The sequence below is a fragment of the Neofelis nebulosa genome, chromosome 2, assembly GCF_028018385.1.
Source record: "Neofelis nebulosa isolate mNeoNeb1 chromosome 2, mNeoNeb1.pri, whole genome shotgun sequence".
In the NCBI taxonomy this organism is placed as follows: Eukaryota; Metazoa; Chordata; class Mammalia; order Carnivora; family Felidae; genus Neofelis; species Neofelis nebulosa.
This window is the reverse complement of record NC_080783.1, coordinates 142976378-142996128: the sequence shown is the minus strand read 5'-3', so window position 1 is coordinate 142996128 and position 19751 is coordinate 142976378. Positions and strand designations below refer to the sequence as shown.

General features: G+C 35.3%; 1 protein-coding gene across 8 annotated transcripts in view; it reads left to right on the top strand.

Annotated features, from left to right (window-relative positions):
• The window catches only part of CCDC18 (coiled-coil domain containing 18), a 119969-nt gene that overhangs the window by 54476 nt on the left and 45742 nt on the right, over window positions 1-19751 (top strand). For 7 of the 8 annotated variants that reach the window (XM_058716537.1, XM_058716531.1, XM_058716533.1 and 4 more), the window contains 5 exons: window positions 3029-3145; window positions 8581-8748; window positions 10662-10804; window positions 15717-15880; window positions 16102-16315. In XM_058716537.1, the coding sequence (XP_058572520.1) occupies window positions 3029-3145; window positions 8581-8748; window positions 10662-10804; window positions 15717-15880; window positions 16102-16315 (806 nt within the window). The remainder of the gene's footprint in view (window positions 1-3028; window positions 3146-8580; window positions 8749-10661; window positions 10805-15716; window positions 15881-16101; window positions 16316-19751) is intronic. The other variant, XM_058716535.1, reaches the window with a different exon arrangement.

Below are 19751 nucleotides of genomic sequence, written 5' to 3'. Positions count from 1 at the left end.
TATAATCAGTACATTCTTGAAAAATGCAGTCAATCCAACTGTTTAACAAAGGAAATACAAAGGCAACTAATGAAATCATAGAATTATGAATTTTCTACCTGTAGTGTAGGAAAGTTATAAGAATCAATTTAAAGTTATATCACCTATGAGAGTATGATTAATGAGAACTAGAAGATTGATGGGAAAATTCTGAATAGGTAACAAGAAACCAATAAATTAAAGCAATTATGTTACCTGCTGTTAAATAAGAAATTGAGAAGGTGCTTATTAGATTTAGGGATTTTGTTTATTTGTTTTCTCTTGATTGCTTTTATATTCCACTCTGGAATTTTTTTTTTTCCCAAGGAAAGTCAGAACTGGAAAAAAAATAAACAACAAAAAAAGAACTTAGCTGCTTTTGTTTAAGAAAGTTAGACTAGAGGGGCGCCTGGGTGGCTTAGTCGGTTGAGCATCCGACTTCGACTCAGGTTGTGATCTGGTGGTTTGTGGGTTTGAGCCCCGCATTTGGCTGTATGCTATCAGCACAGGGCCTGTTTCAGATCCTCTGTCTCCCTCTTCCACCTTGATATTTAAACTTGCATCTCCTCTGAGCAGAAACTTTCTCCTACATCTGTACAGCACTTTTACATACCAGAGAAAGTAAAAATTAATCAGCAACATCATTCAACACATAGTCCGTACTGAAATTTTTCTGATTATTTAAAATTGTTCTTTATAGCCTTCTACTCAAAGCATGGTCTATGGACCAGCAGCATCAACATCACCTAGGAACTTGTGAACAGAATTTCATCTGTGCCCCAGACCTCCTGAACAGAATTGGGACTAAGGTGAAGCAAGTGAGTTGCTTCTGGTGCACAACTTAACGAGATGCTTACTCTCAGGGTTATGTAAGTGGAGGACTGGTGCTTGGCATGACCCTGAGAGTTAGTGCCTCCTTAAATTTTGAACACATGTCTCCTGTCTTACCCTAATCCTGGCCCTTCTACTGAATCTTAATCTGTATTTGAGTAGGGTGCCCAGGTGATTTGTATGCCCATTAAAACCTTGAGAAACACTACTTCAGCTTGTTCTTTTTCTTTTTCCAATCTAGGATTCAATTATAATTACATGTTACATCTGGCACTTTAGATTTCCTTAAACTCACTTACTCCTTCTATTCTTCCTGATACTGAATCTTCTGAAAAGTGTAGGTCAGCTAGAATACCACATGAGTTATATTGTGCTCTTCTATTGCTTCCCATCTGGAAGCACATGTCAGACCACCCCATTATTGGCATTGACAATACTGACATGTTTTTTAAGCTAATTATTGCCAGATCTCACCATGTTAAGGACACAGTTTTTTCCTATATAATTAATAAACAAAATGTGGGGTGATTCTTTCAGGCAGTATGAATGTCCTGCTCCTCAACAACCTTATAACCAATGGTTTTAACATCTAGTGATAAATCTTGCCAGAATTAGTTTTTACACTGTTAATTATCAGGTATGATATTCTTGCAGAGTCATAGATTTTATTTTTTCTCTGCATATGGAAGATGATACAAGTACCAGTGCTCGTTCTCATGCTTCAGAAAGAAAACCAATAAGTATTTATACCTTTCATAAAACAAATGTTAATTTAAAAATTATTACTAGGGCAATAATTTGCTAACAAGGATAATCTTTCAAAATTATAAACTTTTTAGCTATTAATGGTTATATTCACAGGCTATAGGGACAATCTTCAAAAACTGTCTTTCAAGATTCTCTATTTAGAAATAAGAGTTGTGGGGCGCCTGGGTGGCGCAGTCGGTTGGGCGTCCGACTTCAGCCAGGTCACGATCTCGCGGTCCGTGAGTTCGAGCCCCGCGTCAGGCTCTGGGCTGATGGCTCAGAGCCTGGAGCCTGTTTCCGATTCTGTGTCTCCCTCTCTCTCTGCCCCTCCCCCGTTCATGCTCTGTCTCTCTCTGTCCCAAAAATAAATAAAAAACGTTGAAAAAAAAATTAAAAAAAAAAAAAAAGAAGAGTTGTGAAGATAATTTCATGATGTAGAATAAATAGTATCTGCCAGAAGAGGCATTTTTCTCTTTTTCCTAGGATTATTTTTACACCTTCAAGATGACTTACAAGAATGCTGTTGGCATTAGAGGGGGAAAAACACTCCTGAGAAGCTCAAAATTACACCAAGAAAGGAGCAAAAGAAGAATCTTATTGACAGATGGGCTGTGGAGCACATGTGCAAATTGTGGCCCTTGAACTAATTTTTGTGAAAAAAAATTATTGAAAGTGGGTTGCTCTTTGCCCATTTGCTCTTTAAGGCAGTGTAAAGCATCTGCAGCTGTGTCAACGCTTGAACTAAGTTACATTGCTGCCTTTTTGAAAATATTTTCAGATTTAGAGCAAATGCAGCCATCTCCTAAGTTTCTTTTTTTTCCCTAGCTAACAAAAGCATTTTTATTTCTTAGTGACTTCAGCATATTCAGAATATTCACACCAATGCATTATTAGCACAGTACACCAGTGTATGCTCATTTTACTATTTTTCTTGATCAAAGGAGCTTAAAGAATAGGCTTAAATATTGCTTACCTTTTTAGGTAAATATTAAATATTTTAGGGTGTTTGGCTTACAGGTTTTTGACAATTGGCCCCAGTCTGTCTTTCCAATCTAATCTCCCATAAATTGATTCTCTTCATACCCTAAACTACCAACTTCGCACCATTTCCTTTCATTGTCTTGTCTCTGAAAATATTCCCTCTTCCTGGAATGCCCTTCTTTACTTGTTCATGTTCTATATGTTCTTCAGGATTCCAGTCTCTGGTTTCCTAATTTGTAATGAAAAATTAGTTTTCTACATAAATCTTTTCTGTGATAGCATTTTGTATTCTAAGCTGGACTGTGTATTCATTGTTTGAAGCAGTTAGGTAACATGAGGAGATAAATCTGTAAAATATTGAGCACACAATAAACACTCATTAATATTAATATTAGTTGACTTTCCTTTTCCTTTTTTTTTTTTTTTTTTTTTTTGCTTTTTTCCTGCTTAGGTCAGACAACTAGATTCAGCACTAGAAATGTGTAAGGAAGAACTTGCCTTGCATTTGAATCAATTGGAAGGAAATAAGGAAAAGTTTGAAAAACAGCTAAAGAAGAAATCTGAAGAGGTAAATTAACATTTTTGTTAAATAGCATATTTTCCAAGTGATTTCTTTTTGAGATATTTTTAAGATTGTTTAAAAGTATGTCTTTATGTAGCTGATGAAAAAATCTTTCCATTAAAATGTAAATCCCAATTTTATATTCTTTATGAAACAATTCACTGCAACACAAAATATGACACCTTAAAATGCTGATTCTTTTATCTATTTTTAGGGAATCATAAGATTAAATTATTATTAATATCACAGATTAACTCTAAAATGATTAACTTTAAAATATTATTTTAGATTTAGAAATATAAAATTCTTCAAATTTTCTTCCATTTTGATTTTGCTACTTCTGGTTGTCTAAAGGGTTAAGAATTAGGTTTAGAAATTCGACTTTCTCTATTGAGATGAGTTTTTAAGATACTGGATAGATGATTCAAGTTATCTTATTCATCTCTATATCCTCAGTGTCTACCACTTTGCTTTCAACATAATATGTACTCACTAAATGTTTGCTCAAGGGGATAATCTTAGTGAAGAATTCCTTTATTTCTTTGTTAGAATTTATAATACAAATTTAAAATAAGTTATATTTTAAAATATAAATTAAAGATAAGCTTTAAACCTTAAATTCATGTTCATAATCGTCCCCAACAAATTCTCATCAAAGTTGACTAGAATATATTCAGCCAGTTTCAGCCAGAAAAACAGAATCCTTTGTGTATCATTAAAATAGAATTTTATGCAGAGAATTAGATACATATATCATGGAAGAGGGGAGAAGCAAACAAAGCATGGTAAAGTGACTCAGAGATTATCATAAGAAAGGACCTACTATGGGGCGCCTTGGTGGCTCAGTCATTTAAGCATTAAGCGTCTGACTTCAGCTTGGGTCATGATCTCACAGTTCATGAGTTCGAGCCCCCGTGTCAGGCTCTGCACTGACAGCCCAGAGCCTGGGGCTTGCTTCAGATTCTGTATCTCCTCTATCTGCCCCTCCCCTGCTCATGCTCATCTCTCTCCCTCCCTCCCTCTTTCTCTCTCTGTCTCGCTCTCTAAAATAAATAAACATTTAAAAAAATTAAAAAAGAAAAGAGAAAGGACCTACTACCATCATCAGGGATAGAGGAATATCAGGCAGAAATGGTGGACTATAGTACAGAAGTAGGACTGCCTAGTGAGCTAGGGCCACAAAGAAGGAGTCTGTCTAGTTGAAGCTGAGACTGTAGAGGAAGAGAACTGCTACAGGTCCCTCACATTGGCTAAATGTTTCTATTACCCAGAGGGGAATTTCCTGCAAAACATGGAGCAGAGCAGGGGGAAAGCAGACACAGATCTAAAAACAGGTATATAGTTGACCAGCACTCCACACTTAGGTGTATCACATAATTATATAAGTTTAGAGGTTAAAAAAGGAAATCTTCATATTTCATATGGTCCTGCCTTCTTCTTTCCATGCCACTCCATGAAGGCTTTTATAGCATCTTTGACAGACAGGCATGTATTTCTCCACTGCAGTATATGGAATTTGAATTGCCTAAACATTAGATACTTTGACTTCTTAAAATAGAAATATTTTATTTTATTAAAAATATATTTATTTTTATTTTACTGTGAACTTCTTTAAAACATTATTTAGACATTTATTTGATAGCCTTCATTATACTTCAGTGTAAATGGACTTGACAGAGATGGAATCTGGAGACAGGCAGTGTTTGTAACAAGGGGATTTGTTGAGCTTTAGACTTTGTGTTCTCAGAAACTGAATCAGTGAGTAGGGTGGATAATAGACAGTTATCTAAAATGAACAGAATTATTTTCAAAATGGCTGGCAATATAAACCTAGGCTCCAAACTGAATTAGAAATCAGAAGTAGTAAAATATGTACAACTATACTAGGGAATAAGTAAGTTAGAAAGATTTTCACCTTTTATTGCTGCTGAATTATTACCTCAGCGCACATGAATTGGCTTACTTAACAGGTTATCGTTCAGTCCTTCTGATAAAAAACATGGAAAAAATCCAATTACTATTTACTTTGTTTTTTTTAAGTACCACCCCATACATTTATTTACTTTTATTTGTCTTTAGAGCAAATTTTAATGTCATTCTAGTTAATATTACAGTTAATTACAGTTGTCCTTGAACAATGCAGAAGTTAGAGGCACTGATCCCCCCTCCATGTAGTTGAAGATCCCCATATAACCTTTGACTTCCCAAAAACTTAACTACAAATAGCCTACTGTTGACCAGAAGCCTTACCATAGCATAAACATGGGATCAACACAGATTTTCTATGTTATATGTATTATATACTGTATTCTTACAGTAAAGTAGGATAGAGAAAAGAAAATGTGATTAAGAAAATCATAAGAAAGAGAAAATATATTTGCAGAACTCTACTGTAAAACAGCTGCATAAGTGGACCTATGCAGTTCAAACTCATATTGTTCAAGAGTCAGCTGTAATTTATCAGAATTGTGAGATTTTCATCATATATAGCTAGGTTTTAGAAAATTGGATTTGGTTCACAGTACGTCCATTCTGTTAATAATAGTGATGTTATAAAGGTGTTTTAATCTTTTAGATCTTTTTAATCAGTAGATTAAATCAGTAATCTTTAAATCACACACTAGCTGAATAATTGAGTGGCTCTAGAGCATATTGAGAAGAAGTTAGCCAGTTGTAAAAACTAAATGTTGATTATCCACCACAGAAAGATAATAAAAATTCCTCTGAGATTTTTGTCTCAGGTATATACTGTTTTCCAGATATTGAAGTAAGTACATTTATGATTAAAATAATAGTAATTTGGGGTTCTAAATCATTTTGAAAAGATTTTAATTCCATATTAAAATGCTGTACAAAGTGGTAAAAATATGTGTTGATGCAGAATTACACTGTTAATATGATAGAAAGTAAACACAAAACAGATGTGAGTAAGTCTAAACATTTTTGCATATAGCATTTCTTCAAATAAAATCAGTTATTTTATTGATATTTTTACTCACATTGATGGACTTAAATTTTGAGGATTTGGCATCATCATATCATATCAGTAACTTTTCTGGGTTATGTTTTATTTATTTTTTTAAATTATCTGTTTTTGAGAGAGAGCGTGAGTGGACAAGGGGCAGAGAGAGAGGAAAAGAGGATCTAGAGTGGGGTCTGCATTGACAACAGAGACCACCACCCAATGGGGGGACTGAACTCACAAACCATGAGATTACGACCTGAGCCTAAATTGGAAGCTGAACCTACTGAGCCACCCAGGCACCCCTGGGTTATGTTTTATTTTTAAGTAATAATTGTGAGTGTTTTTCCTTTGGATATAGATTAATCTAGATAAAGTTCATTGTAAAGTAGATTTTAAAGTATAAATTCTACTTTCTTCTTGCCCCCAGTTATAAAATAGTGAATCCTTTAGGAATACTTGATTCTCCGAATATCATAATGTAGCAGAAAATATAATGAAAAACTATTTCTTATATTTTAAAGTCAAATGGAAATTAAAGGGTAGTACAATAAAATGCCACTTTAAGTTGGGTAGATGCAGGTTGATTTTTGTGAATTGATATTTGTGATAAAACTAACAGATATTCAATATTTTTAATTGAAATTATTTTTCCAGTGGCCACATTACTGAAATAAATTTTTATTGTTATTATGTGGTATGGCTTTCTTGGCGTTGGTTAAGATTTACCTTCTTTTCTTCTGTTTTGTCTTATCTTACCTTTGTCTTATCTTAACATCTTGTCCACTTTTTTCTCTGACCAGAAAAAGAAGTCTAAGACAGGATGTTTTAGAAAAAATACTATTTAAACTTCTCTTGTGGGCAAATCAGTTCTATAGAAAATAAACTACTGCACTAAATGTGATCTGCAGTTTTCTCGGGAGCTAGCTAGTAAAACAAACAGGTGATACTGATACATGTTTGCCCTAAATAAATTATTTTCATACAGACAAAATTAAGTAGATTATCATAATAAAGAACTATAATAACAGAATAAGAAATTGGTTAGTTGCATAAGGTTCTCCAAGTTTACAGTATCATTAGATAATGAAGAAATGTGACATTTAAGAGTTTCTTATCATGAACAAAGAATATTTGGTCCCTAAGCCCTTTATCATGCTGCTGAATGTTCAATTGCTGGATAATTAGAAAAAAGGACCAAATCATTGTTTTCCTCCGCTATTTCTTAGAAGTTTAAAATTCCTTTCTTCTGGAATACTTACTGGAAAGATTTTTTTTGCTTTAAAGGAATGGTTTTTATTTTCCTTCATGTTAAAAATAGTTTTGGGTAAGCAACAATAAGAAATCTTTTAAAGGTTTACCTACAATCTACTTTCTAATACTTAAGTTTTCAGTTTTCTAGTTACTTGTATGTTTTTCATAATTATGTCAATGAAACGTAATTCTATTTTTTCACTTAATTTCATTTTGCAAAATATTATATTTGCTACTGTCTTTTAAATTATGATATTAAATGGTTGCATCATTTGAAATCAGATTGATAAATCATCATTTATTAAACCTCTTACTTTTGAGAACAGGTAAGGAATATTATAAAATACATATTAAAATATGCTGTATTATTAGTATGATTTCAAAAATAATTTGGCATATTTATTGGATTTGGATTACTAGGACAAAGCAATTTTTTTTTTCATTTCTTAATAGGTACTTCCAGATAATTTTAAAGGTATCTTTTAAAGCAGTTTTAGGGACCAGCATATTCAAGTCCTAAATATGTGGAGTAAATGAATACAATTTCTTAGTTGATACTGTCATTTCCTTATGTATTTTTTGGAGCATGAATATTTGAGTGCTTTGCTGAGATACCATTTTACAAACAACAGCAATAGTAGCAATGATAATACAATAAATAAATAGCACCTAACATTTATGCAGGTCTTTTATGGCTATAGTTTATTATCAGTAAGGAGAAAAGATTCATCAGACAGAGTATGGAAAAATCCATACCTTTCTGTGTTCTCTGCCTTCTCTGGGAGGGATCACATAAAACATGCTCCTTTCTGTAGCAGTGAAATATGGTAATATGTGGGCAGTGTTTCTGCCCAGAGAAGCCTGTTTGTGACTTAAAGTTCAGGGGTTTTTTTATGGGGGGCTGGTCACCTAGGACAGTCACAAGTATTAAAATTACGAACTCCCAGGAGGAAAGCATGATTCAGTGCCAGAGCCAAGCAAAACAATGTCATCACTTAGGGAATGTTTCAAAAGCCACATTCCCAGATACCAGCCAAGAGCCGGCTCTATAAGCAGGCCCTTCTAACATCTTCCCATCAGAAAAATGAACCTGCCCTTCCATATAACAAACTTAAATATAATTGTCCCACATGACAAGTGAAGATAATAAGGAACACAGCTTTGACATTATATTGCTTTCTATTTGAAACATGTCATTTTAATGAGAAATGTATATATTTGTTAGGTATACTGTTTACAAAAAGAACTAAAGATAAAAAATCACAGTCTTCAAGAGACTGCTGAGCAGAATGTTATTCTACAGCATACTCTTCAGCAGCAGCAGCAAATGTTACAACAAGAGACAATTAGAAATGGAGAGCTAGAAGACATTCAAACTAAACTTGAAAAACAGGTATATATTATTGGCCAAAATAGTTTTACTTGTATAAAATATAAATTTTAAAAATTGATAATAGCTTTTTTGTTTTATTGGTTGCTATTTACGTCAAGGATTTCATATTATAAGAAATATTCTGTATTAATATTGTAAGATGAATAAAGTTCTATTTCTGTGTATTCTGACCTGCATTTCTAATAGCATAGGCACATTTTTGCCATCCAGAGAACTTAGTTATAATTTAGACTTCTTTATTCAACCTTGTTTTTGGATCAGGACATGTGATCTAAATTTCTAAAAAATCTAAAAATTTCTCTAGTATTTGGGGTAAATTTTCCACTGTATAAAGTATTCTCTTTCTACCTTTCATTCATGTTCCACTATGCATAGATTCCATGTTGGATCCTTTCAGATTATTACTCATCTTTAGATTCTTTCTGCTTATGAGTGGGCTATTTAATAAAACAGAGAGTGGGTGGGTTTTCAATGGTTCCCTTTACTTTTTACCTGGCTACTATTTTAATTTTATTCTTGGAACTTGAGTTGGAAGTGTGTATTAATGACTTAGAATTTGTATTTAATTATTTGGTGAGAGGTTTTAGAAGAGCCGAGAGGATATTAAAATCATTAGCCAGATATTAATTTGAAGAGCAGTTTTGTAAATGTTCTTTGAAAACATGGAGTGGCTGAAATTAATTAGGGAGAAAATACAGAATGATGGGTGAGAAGATTGACTTAGATAGATCTCTGTGAGATATGGTACATAGAAACCAAAGTAAGTATTTCATGAAATAAGGAATGATAATTGGTGTCATGGGCCGTTGAAATCAAGATCAAATAAAATAATGGTTGAGAAATGTCTACTGGAATTACCAACATGGATGTTATTAGTGACATTGCACAGTTTCTGTAGAATGGCTAGATTGCTTTGGGTTGAAAAAAAAATGATTTCTTCGGGTTGAGGAATGAATGAGAAATGAGAAGATGATACAGTAAGCATGGAAAACTGAGAAATTGGGCTTTGAAGAGGAGGAAAGAAAGAGCAGTGGTAGTTGGAGGGAGGTAGAGATATGAAGGATAGTTTTTTTAAATAATTTTTAAAAGTTTATTTTTATTTATTTTGAGAGAGAGAGAGCAAGTGGGGGAAGGACAGAGAGGGAGACAGAATCTGGGCTGTCAGTGCAGAGCCTAGTGTGAGGCTTGAACTCATGAACTGTGAGACCATGACCTGAGTCAAAATCAAGAGTTGAAAGCTTAACTGACTGAGCCACCCAGGTGCCCCTGAAGGATAGTTTTTTTTGTGATGGGAATGTCTTGAACGTGTTTAAATGCTAATTAATACAAAGAAGCCCAGAGGAGAGAGAGAGATAGTCAAGAGTATGAGTTCCTGAGAAAGTGGATAGTTTCCTGAGAAAGTGATTCCAGAACACCAGTGAAGCAATTTGAGTTATATAGGAGGAAGAATACCTCCTTCACTGTAGGGGAACATAAGAAATAATGAATAGAAGCAAATTCAAGTGATAACGTTTGATGGCAGTTGAGAATCTAGAAATCTTTCACCAAATGAGCCAATTTGTGAAGAAGGAAAGCAACATAGTTTGACAAGAGAAGAAACATTTCAAATAGGGATAATGAAAAGAGGAAAATTAACCATTATTTTGTTCAATTCTTATAAATCCTATTTTAGTGTTATGATGTGACTACTTCTATAAATATGTAATATGAATGAAATATCTTTAATATACAAAGTTTAGTTTTGCTTTTTTATTTCCAGAACATTATTTCCTGGTGTGTACTTTGAGTTTTATAATACATCTTGAAACTGAATTATAGGCTAGACCACATATTTATATAAATACATATTTTTCTTCCAAAGAATGTTAAGCTGTGACTGAACTTAAAATACTTAATGAAAATTGTTTTACAAGGTATCAAAACTGGAACAAGAGCTTCAAAAACAAAGGGAAAGTTCAGCTGAAAAGTTGAGAAAAATGGAGGAGAAATGTGAAGCAGCCACGCATGAAGCCGATTTGAAAAGGCAAAAAGTCATTGAGCTTACTGGTACTGCCAGGTAAAATGATTATGTTAGTTTTTCTTTCTCTCCCTGTTTCAACATCGGTAGTTATCTGAATTTCAATATCACATAATGTTCAGTGAAGCTTTTGCTTAAGGGTTTAATTTCTTCACAGTCTGTGTTCCTGTAGCATTTTGTTTGTACCTTTATATCCTTCTTTATGCTTCTTTTGTACCACAGTTTACTGTTCTTTATCCTCCTGTTGTATTATAAGTTCCTTAAGGACTGGATAATTTCTGGTTTCTTTCAGGGTCATCCCTACAGCAATTAGCATAGTTCAGTACATCTCACAGGCACTCAACAACTGTTGTGTTGTATTAAATTGTGAATACTATTGAAAGTTGTAGGCAAAGATGTACTCACTGAAAACTTTCACAGGATCTAATTGTTTCTGGGACACAGTAAATACAACAGTAGTTCTGAACCTTGACTGAACTTTAAAATTATCTGAGGAGCTTTAAAAAGTACTGATGCCTACGTCTCACCTCTAAGGATTCCGATTTAATTTGGCTGAACCAGGCCTAGGAATCAGTAGTTAATTGATTAAGAAAGGGACCCATGAGCTGAAAGCATTCCCCAGCTTCCCCAGACCTCTTCTACTTTGTCAATAAGAGTTTACATAATCAATAATACACTCATAATTAACCTGCCATGCTACCAACAGGACTCAAGAATTAACTTAGCCACTTGAACTAAAACCCCATGTCCCCAGGTTCCCTCTCCCCCACTGACAGAAGTAAAGATCAGGCCTTTGTGCATTGAGCAGCAACTTGCTTTTCTTTCTTTCTTTCTTTCTTCCTTCTTTCTTTCTTTCTTTTTTTTAATTTTTTTTTAAGTGTTTATTTATTTCTGAGGCAGAAGGAGACAGAGGGAGCAGGAGTGGGGCAGAGAGAGAGGGAGACACGGAATCAGAAGCAGGCTCCAGGCTCCAAGCTGTCAGCACAGAGCCCAACACGGGGCTCGAACTCACAGACTGCGAGATCATGACCTGAGCTGAAGTCAGACACTCAACCGACTGAGCCACCCAGGCGCCCTGCAACTTGCTTTTCTAGATGTCAACTCTCTCAGCAGGGTCAAGAGAATTGCCCTTTGTTTAAGACTAAGATCACAGTTTCAGACTTACTTTCTTCCATTGATTGGTGTCTACTCACAAAATAGCCTCACCACCAGCGTCTACTTGAATAGTTACATCATAACTTTATCCTTGCTTATGCTACACACCACAAGAAGCTGTGTATTTCCAGCTCAACAGTCATCTCATACTAATTCCCAAAACTTCACCATGTATACTGTTTCCTTCTCTCAACTTATCCCAATTTCTGAGAGACTTCTACTTGTCCTCTGAAACTCACAGTCCTTCCTGAAAAACATTCTCTGTATTTCCCATTTCTTTGCTTTAACAGAAATATGCCTCTTCCCTGAGGACCTTGTTTCTTGTCCTGCAACCCTCTAAAGTTCCAATAGTTCCTACAGTTCCTATACCACAGGGTTGAGATATGGAATAGTGTATATCAACTCTGTAAACCTCTGGTCACCAGACGAGATATTATCCCTCACTGTCGCTGACACCTACAGGCCACCTGATGTATTGTTGCTCCCTCCAACACCATTGTGTCATTATTCTTGATGATTTCAATATCTATTAGCTGATCCTTCTGACACATTAGCATCTCATTTTAAAAATTCCTCTCCTCTAATGATCTTGAGCTCTATCATACCTCAGCCACTCCCTCACATGATTTACTCTAGATCTTGTCATTTCCATTATCTGCAGTTTTTCCATGATCGGGATATTAGGCATCTATACCTATATTATCACCTCATTCCCTTTAATACCCCAAATTCAATGATTCTTTGATTTACACAAGATCTCTAATTCATTAGTTCCACCACTGTCTCATTCCCTGATGTCCTCTCCTTTCTCTACGCAGCTTAAATTCAAGTTAGGTCATTAGAATCAATGATTTGCATCTGCTTGCAACTCTTACCTCTCACTCCTTTGTCTATATACCGTTAAGTTGTTCCAACTCACACTACTCCATGCTTGCATCTTTACAGAAACTGGAGAAAAATATAAGCACGCTGACCAATCTTACTTTAAATTCATAATTTCAAGGGACATGCTGCCTAGCAATCAAAACATTACTGACTTTGTAGAAGACACTTAGTCATTTTCTTTCAAAATTCTCAACAACCCCTTACCAATCCCTGCCCTCACTGATGATCTTGCTTTCTCTTTCTTTTTTTTTTTTTTTTAAATTTTTTTTCAACGTTTTTTATTTATTTTTGGGACAGAGAGAGACAGAGCATGAACGGGGGAGGGGCAGAGAGAGAGGGAGACACAGAATCGGAAACAGGCTCCAGGCTCCGAGCCATCAGCCCAGAGCCTGACGCGGGGCTCGAACTCACGGACCGCAAGATCGTGACCTGGCTGAAGTCGGACGCTTAACCGACTGCGCCACCCAGGCGCCCCTTGCTTTCTCTGTCAATGAGAAAATTGAAGCAATTTCTTGTTCCTATTCTTACCCTCACCCTTTGGCTTTTAGACAAAACCTCTTGATTATAGCTAATAGGCACATTTAGTAAGAAAAGTAAATCCTAAATACTCATAGGAAGCTTATGAGCAAAATGATTAAACTTCGTAAGAAAGAAATACCCTAGCTCCATGATATCTTCTTCTCATGGAAGAGAAGGGTTTCGGGTTTTGTTTTCTCTGGTACCACTTGTTTCTTTCACTTCTGGAGCTACAATTTATAGAACTTTAATATACAAAGTCTATTTCCAGTCTCAGACTTGATTGCTTTCAATCAAGAAGGTGAAGTATTTCTGGAAAAACTGGTGGATTTAAAGCCCGTTGTAAAATTTTGAAAGAGAAAACTTTTTAGTATTGGATTATTTATAATTAAAAATGTTTAATGTTTTTATATTTGAGAGAGAAAGAGTGAGAGAGCACAAGCAGGGGAGGGGCAGACTGAGTGGGGGACACAAGATCCTAAGCAGGCTGCATGCAGACAGCCTGATGTGGTGCTCGAACTCACAGACTGTGAGATCATGAGCTGAGCCAAAGTTGGATGCTTAACTGACTGAGCCACTCAGGCACCCCTATAATTAAAATTTTTTAACCCTTAAATATTTATTATACTAATCCTTCATTCACCTAGCATCAAGGAAGAATGAGTAGGTGTTGATAAATAAATAGTGGAATTTATCTTCACCAAGTACTGAAACTTTAAAACAAAACAAAAAACACTTTTTGGTAGAAATTTTCCAAAATATATATTTTCTTGTCATTTTTAACTTCTCTGGGTATCTCAGGGTTATTGTTGCCTACATCAATTATTATACCATGCTGAAATATATAGTAGCACCTCAACAAAATCTTGAAGAATATAGAGTTCTGTTTCTTACTAAATGTCTATAGACTACTGTGCTTTTTGGGTTCTTGTTTTTTTTTTTTTTAAATGTTTATTTATTTCTGAGACAGAGAGAGACAGAGCATGAGTTGGGGAGGGGCAGAGAGAGAGGGAGACACAGAATCCGAAGCAGGTTCCAGGCTCTGAGCTGTCAGCACAGAGCCAGACGCAGGGCTCAAACTCAAACCGTGAGATCATGACCTGAGCTGCAGTCGGTCGCTCAACTGACTGAGCCACCCAGGCGCCCTGAGTTCTTGTATTTTTTAATATAATTTTCCCCCAACTTCTTTGCTGACAAGCTCTCACTGTTGGTACTATATGCCAACCTCTTTCAATTATTATTTTCTAATTATGTTTTATATCTCCTCTAATATAAGAAATGAATTAGTTGAGCTAAATATCACTTACCTGAAATTTTAGATATGAAAACGGGTAATTATGCACTTATCTAATCAGCTCCTTAACTTTTTGGACCATGGACATATTTGAGGATATGATAAAGCTATGAATTATTTTCTATATACAGATAAACATATGTATATGTAATTTTACATATTGTTTCAGGAGTTTTATAGTTTTCCTTAAGTTTACTCACAGACATCAGACTAAAAACCCTTTGAACAAATCCAAATTTGTCTGAGTTGCATTTACAAAAGAAATGTTCTTGTTTGCAAACTCAATTTACAAAGTATCAAAGACCTAAAGAAACACCCAACAAAAAATGTTGATTAAAGGAGCGTCAGTTCTGCCCACCATTGAGGACGGCATTAACAGTTTTTTAATGAGTGAATATCATTTTGGAATGAGCAAAATATGGACTTAAAACTTTTTCTCACTATGTTGATTTGTCTGTAGGTAGAGGAGCTTCCATGTTGGAATAAGCTCAGGACTGACGGAAAGTTAGTAAACCTGATTCTCTCACTATTAATAACTATTTGTCTTATCCCAGACAATTCACTCAGCTTCCAGTTTCCTCATCTGTAAAGCAAGAATGTTGTACTAGTCTGAGAATCTCTAGTCCCTAAAAAAGATAACATAAAATAATAAAACTCTGAATAAAAGTGACTGACTTAGTTCTCCTATGACTAATACGGTCATTATGGTGAATATTTTGATGGGTTGGCTTCCTTATTTTCTGTGTTGCAGTAACAAAAATTCCAGATGAATGAGACACCTATCCATGGAGGTTCTCAGCATATACAGAGCTTTACACAAGCTAACTGTAGTTAGATTGGAAAGAAGGCTTGTCTTGCTAAATAGTACCAGGTAATACAGTCGTATTTAGTGGTACATAACTGGGGCAGAATTACAAATTTCTAGTTGGAGCATTTTTAATAATATGTGACCTAAGATTGTGACTAGATAGATGTTTTGCTGATATTTGTCCTTATATAACTTGAAGATTTTGTTCAGTCAGAGACAAGTCAATTAGTTTCAGTTATTCAGCTTTCCAAATGATCATTTATTACTTGTTTCATTTTTTTGTTTTTAATTAGGCAAGTAAAACTTGAGATGGATCAGTACAAAGAAGATCTATCTAAAATGGAAAAAGAAATAATGTACCTAAAACGAGATGGAGAAAATAAAGCAATGCACCTCTCTCAGTTAGACATGATCTTAGAACAGACAAAGATAGAACTAGATAAGAAGACAAATTCTGGTAAGCAACAGGTTAGCTGAGCTTAGCTGCCTGTATGTTTATATTTAAAGAAGTGGAATAAAGTGAAAATTTGGGATAGTGGGACTGGAAGGAACAATGAGTGGTCAGTATTCTGCCTCTTGTAGATGAATAAAATTGTATATGTTTAATTGTAATTATTTACAAATTTTTATAACAAATGGCTTATATATAGTTCTAAAATTTGTCTTTCCTCTTAACAGTGAAGGAGTTAGAAAAATTACAGCACCACACTGAAACTGAACTAACAGAGGCTTTGCAGAAACGGGAAGCATTAGAGTCTGAACTACAAAATGCTCATGGAGAATTAAAAAGCACTTTAAGACAACTTCAGGAATTGAGAGATGTACTACAGAAGGCTCAATTATCATTAGAGGAGAAATACACTACTATAAAGGATCTCACAGCTGAACTTAGGTGAGTTAAATAGTAAGACATGATAGCACAATTACAAGTGTTTTACTTTGTTACTCTAACTCCTTGTGTCATACCGCAAAGTTTGTTTAATTATAAATGTCTAAAATTCTTACCTGCCTTTGGCTCATCCTATTCAGCCTGTCCCATGCTCCATCTAAGTAATTCAGCCATTCCTCTTGACTAGTATTTCCATCCTTAGTCTTTGGACCATTTTATTCTGACCCTCTCCTATATTAAATAGTGGTAAAAAATTATTGGACCAGTGTACAGCAGTGGTTAGTAGCAAAATAATATTAATAACAATATTTTCTTTGGGGGCACCTGGGTGGCTCAGTTGGTTAAGCATCCAACTTCAGTTCAAGTCATGATCTCATAGCTCGTGAGTTCAAGCCCCACGTTGGACTCTGTGCTTAACAGCTCAGAGCCTGGAGCCTGCTTCAGATTCTGTGTCTTCATCTCTGTCTCTCTGCCCCTCCCCTGCTCACGCTCTGTCTCTCTCCCTATCTCAAAAATAAATAAACGTTAAAAAAAATTAAAGAAAAACAAAACAATGTTTTATTTGTATTAAGCCCTTATTTTGTGCCAGAATCATGCAAGGGACTTCTTTTATGACTTTACTCATTTCTTTACAACAAACTTATTATACACATATTACCACCTATTTGCACTTGAAAAAACTGAGGCTTGGGAGAATTAAGTAAAATACAGTCTGGATAATGAGGTCCAGAAAAGGGTGTTAAACACAAGTCTGACCAACTCTAAAATCTGAGTTCTTGGATTAACAGTAGTAGCATAAAATACTGTTCCAGCACACATCTATGGTGAGTGGGAGTGGAGAACCAAACCAGAACCAAGGTGTGGGAAATAGATTCTGGAAAGGAAAATGGAATTACAAACCACATTGTGAAAAGTGGGATGACAGGATAGAGAGCAGCAAGATGACCTAGGAACTTAGATGTATCCTGTTACTCAGTGCAGGGCCCCCTTTTCTTTTCTATCCACAAAATCACTCTTAGGAAATTTCATACAGCTTTAAATACTGTGTGTCAGACTTCCAAACCCTAGTGATGATCACTTCCCTAAACTCTAGACTCAAATATCTATGACTTGTTACCTCCACTCAAATGTTTTTTTAAGGGGCATCGTAAACTTGGCCAAAACAGAACTCTTTTTTTCTTCATAACTCTGTTCACCTTCCGTCTAAGAATCATGCAATTGCTCAAGTAAGAAATCTATAAGATTATTCCTCTCTCTTTGCCTCTATTTTTTTCCCCATCCAGTCTATTAGGAATTCATGTCAACTTTATTTCTAAAACATATTTTGAAATCCATTGATTTCTTGGCCTCTTTTCTATTACCACCTTAGCACAAACTATCATCTCTCACCTGGTCTGTTGCTGTGGCTTCCCTGATGGTCTCCCAGCTTAAATTCCTGACACTCCCCCAATCCATTTAAGTTTATGATTTAAAACAATACAAATGGATTTAAGTTTATTATTTAAAACATAAATCAGATTATATTGCTTCTCAACTAAATTGCTTTCCCTATTTAAATATTTCTAATGGCTTCCCAACATATTCAGAATAAAATCCATGCTCCTTGGGAAATGTAAATCAAAACTACAGTGAGATGCTGCTTCACACCCACTCTAATGACCATGATAAAAACAAACAAAAACAAAACAAAACTGAAAATAATAAGTGTTAGCAAGTATTTAGAGAAATTGGAACCTCATACATTGCTGTTGAAAACTAAAATGGTACAGTGCCTGTGGAGAACAATTTGGCAATTCCACAATAAGTTGAACATAGAATTACCATATAAATCATTAATCCCACTCCTAGTTATACACCAAAAGAATTAAAAACAGATGTTCAAAATAATTGTGCACCAATGTTCATAGAAGCTCTATTCACAATAGCTGCTAAGTGGAAATAACCCAAATATCCTTCAGTAGTTGAATGGATGAATAATGTGATAGATATATCCATATAGGGAATATTATTCAGCCATGAAAGGGAATAAAGTACTGATGTGTGTTACAACAGAGATGAACCTTGAAAACAGGTTCATCTTGAACCTTGAAATAAAGCAGACACATGTTGTCTGATTCCATTTATATGGAATATCCAGAATTAGAAAATCCCTAAGGATAGAAAGCCAATTAATGGTTGTTAGAACTAGGGGTGGGACACTGGTAAGTAACTGCAGATGAGTATTAGATTTGCATTTGGAGTGATGAACAAGTACTGGAAATAGACAGTGGTGATGGTTACACAACATTGTGTATTTACTTAGTATAACTGAACTATACACTTTAAAGTGGCTAAAATAGAAGGGGCGCCTGGGTGGCGCAGTCGGTTAAGCATCCGACTTCAGCCAGGTCACGATCTCGCGGTCCGTGAGTTCGAGCCCCGCGTCGGGCTCTGGGCTGATGGCTCGGAGCCTGGAGCCTGTTTCCGATTCTGTGTCTCCCTCTCTCTCTGCCCCTCCCCCGTTCATGCTCTGTCTCTCTCTGTCCCAAAAATAAATTAAAAACGTTGAAAAAAAAAATTTTAAATAGTAAATCTTTTTTTAAATTAATTTATTTATTGTTTAATTTACATCCCAGTTACTTAGCATATAGTGCAACAATGATTTCAGGAGTAGATTCCTTAATACCCCTTACCCACTTAGCCCATTCCCCCTCCCACAACCCCTCCAGCAACCCTCTGTTTGTTCTCTATATTTAAGACTCTTTTATGTTTTGTCCCCCTCCCTGTTTTTATATTATTTTTGCTTCCCTTCCCTTATGTTCATCTGTTTGGTATCTTAAAGTCCTCATATGAGTGAAGTCATATGATATTTGTCTTTCTCTAATTTTGCTTGGCATAATACCCTCTAGTTCCATCCACGTAGCTGCAAATGGCAAGATTTCATTCTTTTTGATTGCCAAGTAATACTCCATTGTATACATATACCACATCTTCTTTATCCATTCATCTGTTGATGGGCAGTTGGGCTCTTTCTATGCTTTGGCTATTGTCGATAGTACTACTATAAACATTAGGGTGCATGTTCCCCTTTGAAACAGCACACCTGAATCCCTTGGGTAAAGACCTAGTAGTGCAATTGCTGGGTCGTAGGGTAGTTCTATTTTTAATTTTTTGAGGAGCCTCCATAGTGTTTTCCAGAGTGGCTGCACCACTTTGCATTCCCATCAGCAGTGCAAAAGAGATGCTCTTTTTCAGCATCCTCGCCAATATCTGTTGTTGCCTGAGTTGTTAATTTTAGCCATTCTGACAGGTGTGAGGTGCTGTCTCGTGGTTTTGATTTGTATTTCCCTGATGATGAGTGATATGAGGATTTTTCATGTGTCGGTTAGCCATCTAGATGTCTTCTTTGAAGAAGTGTCTATTCATGTCTTTTGCCCATTTCTTTACTGGATTATTTGTT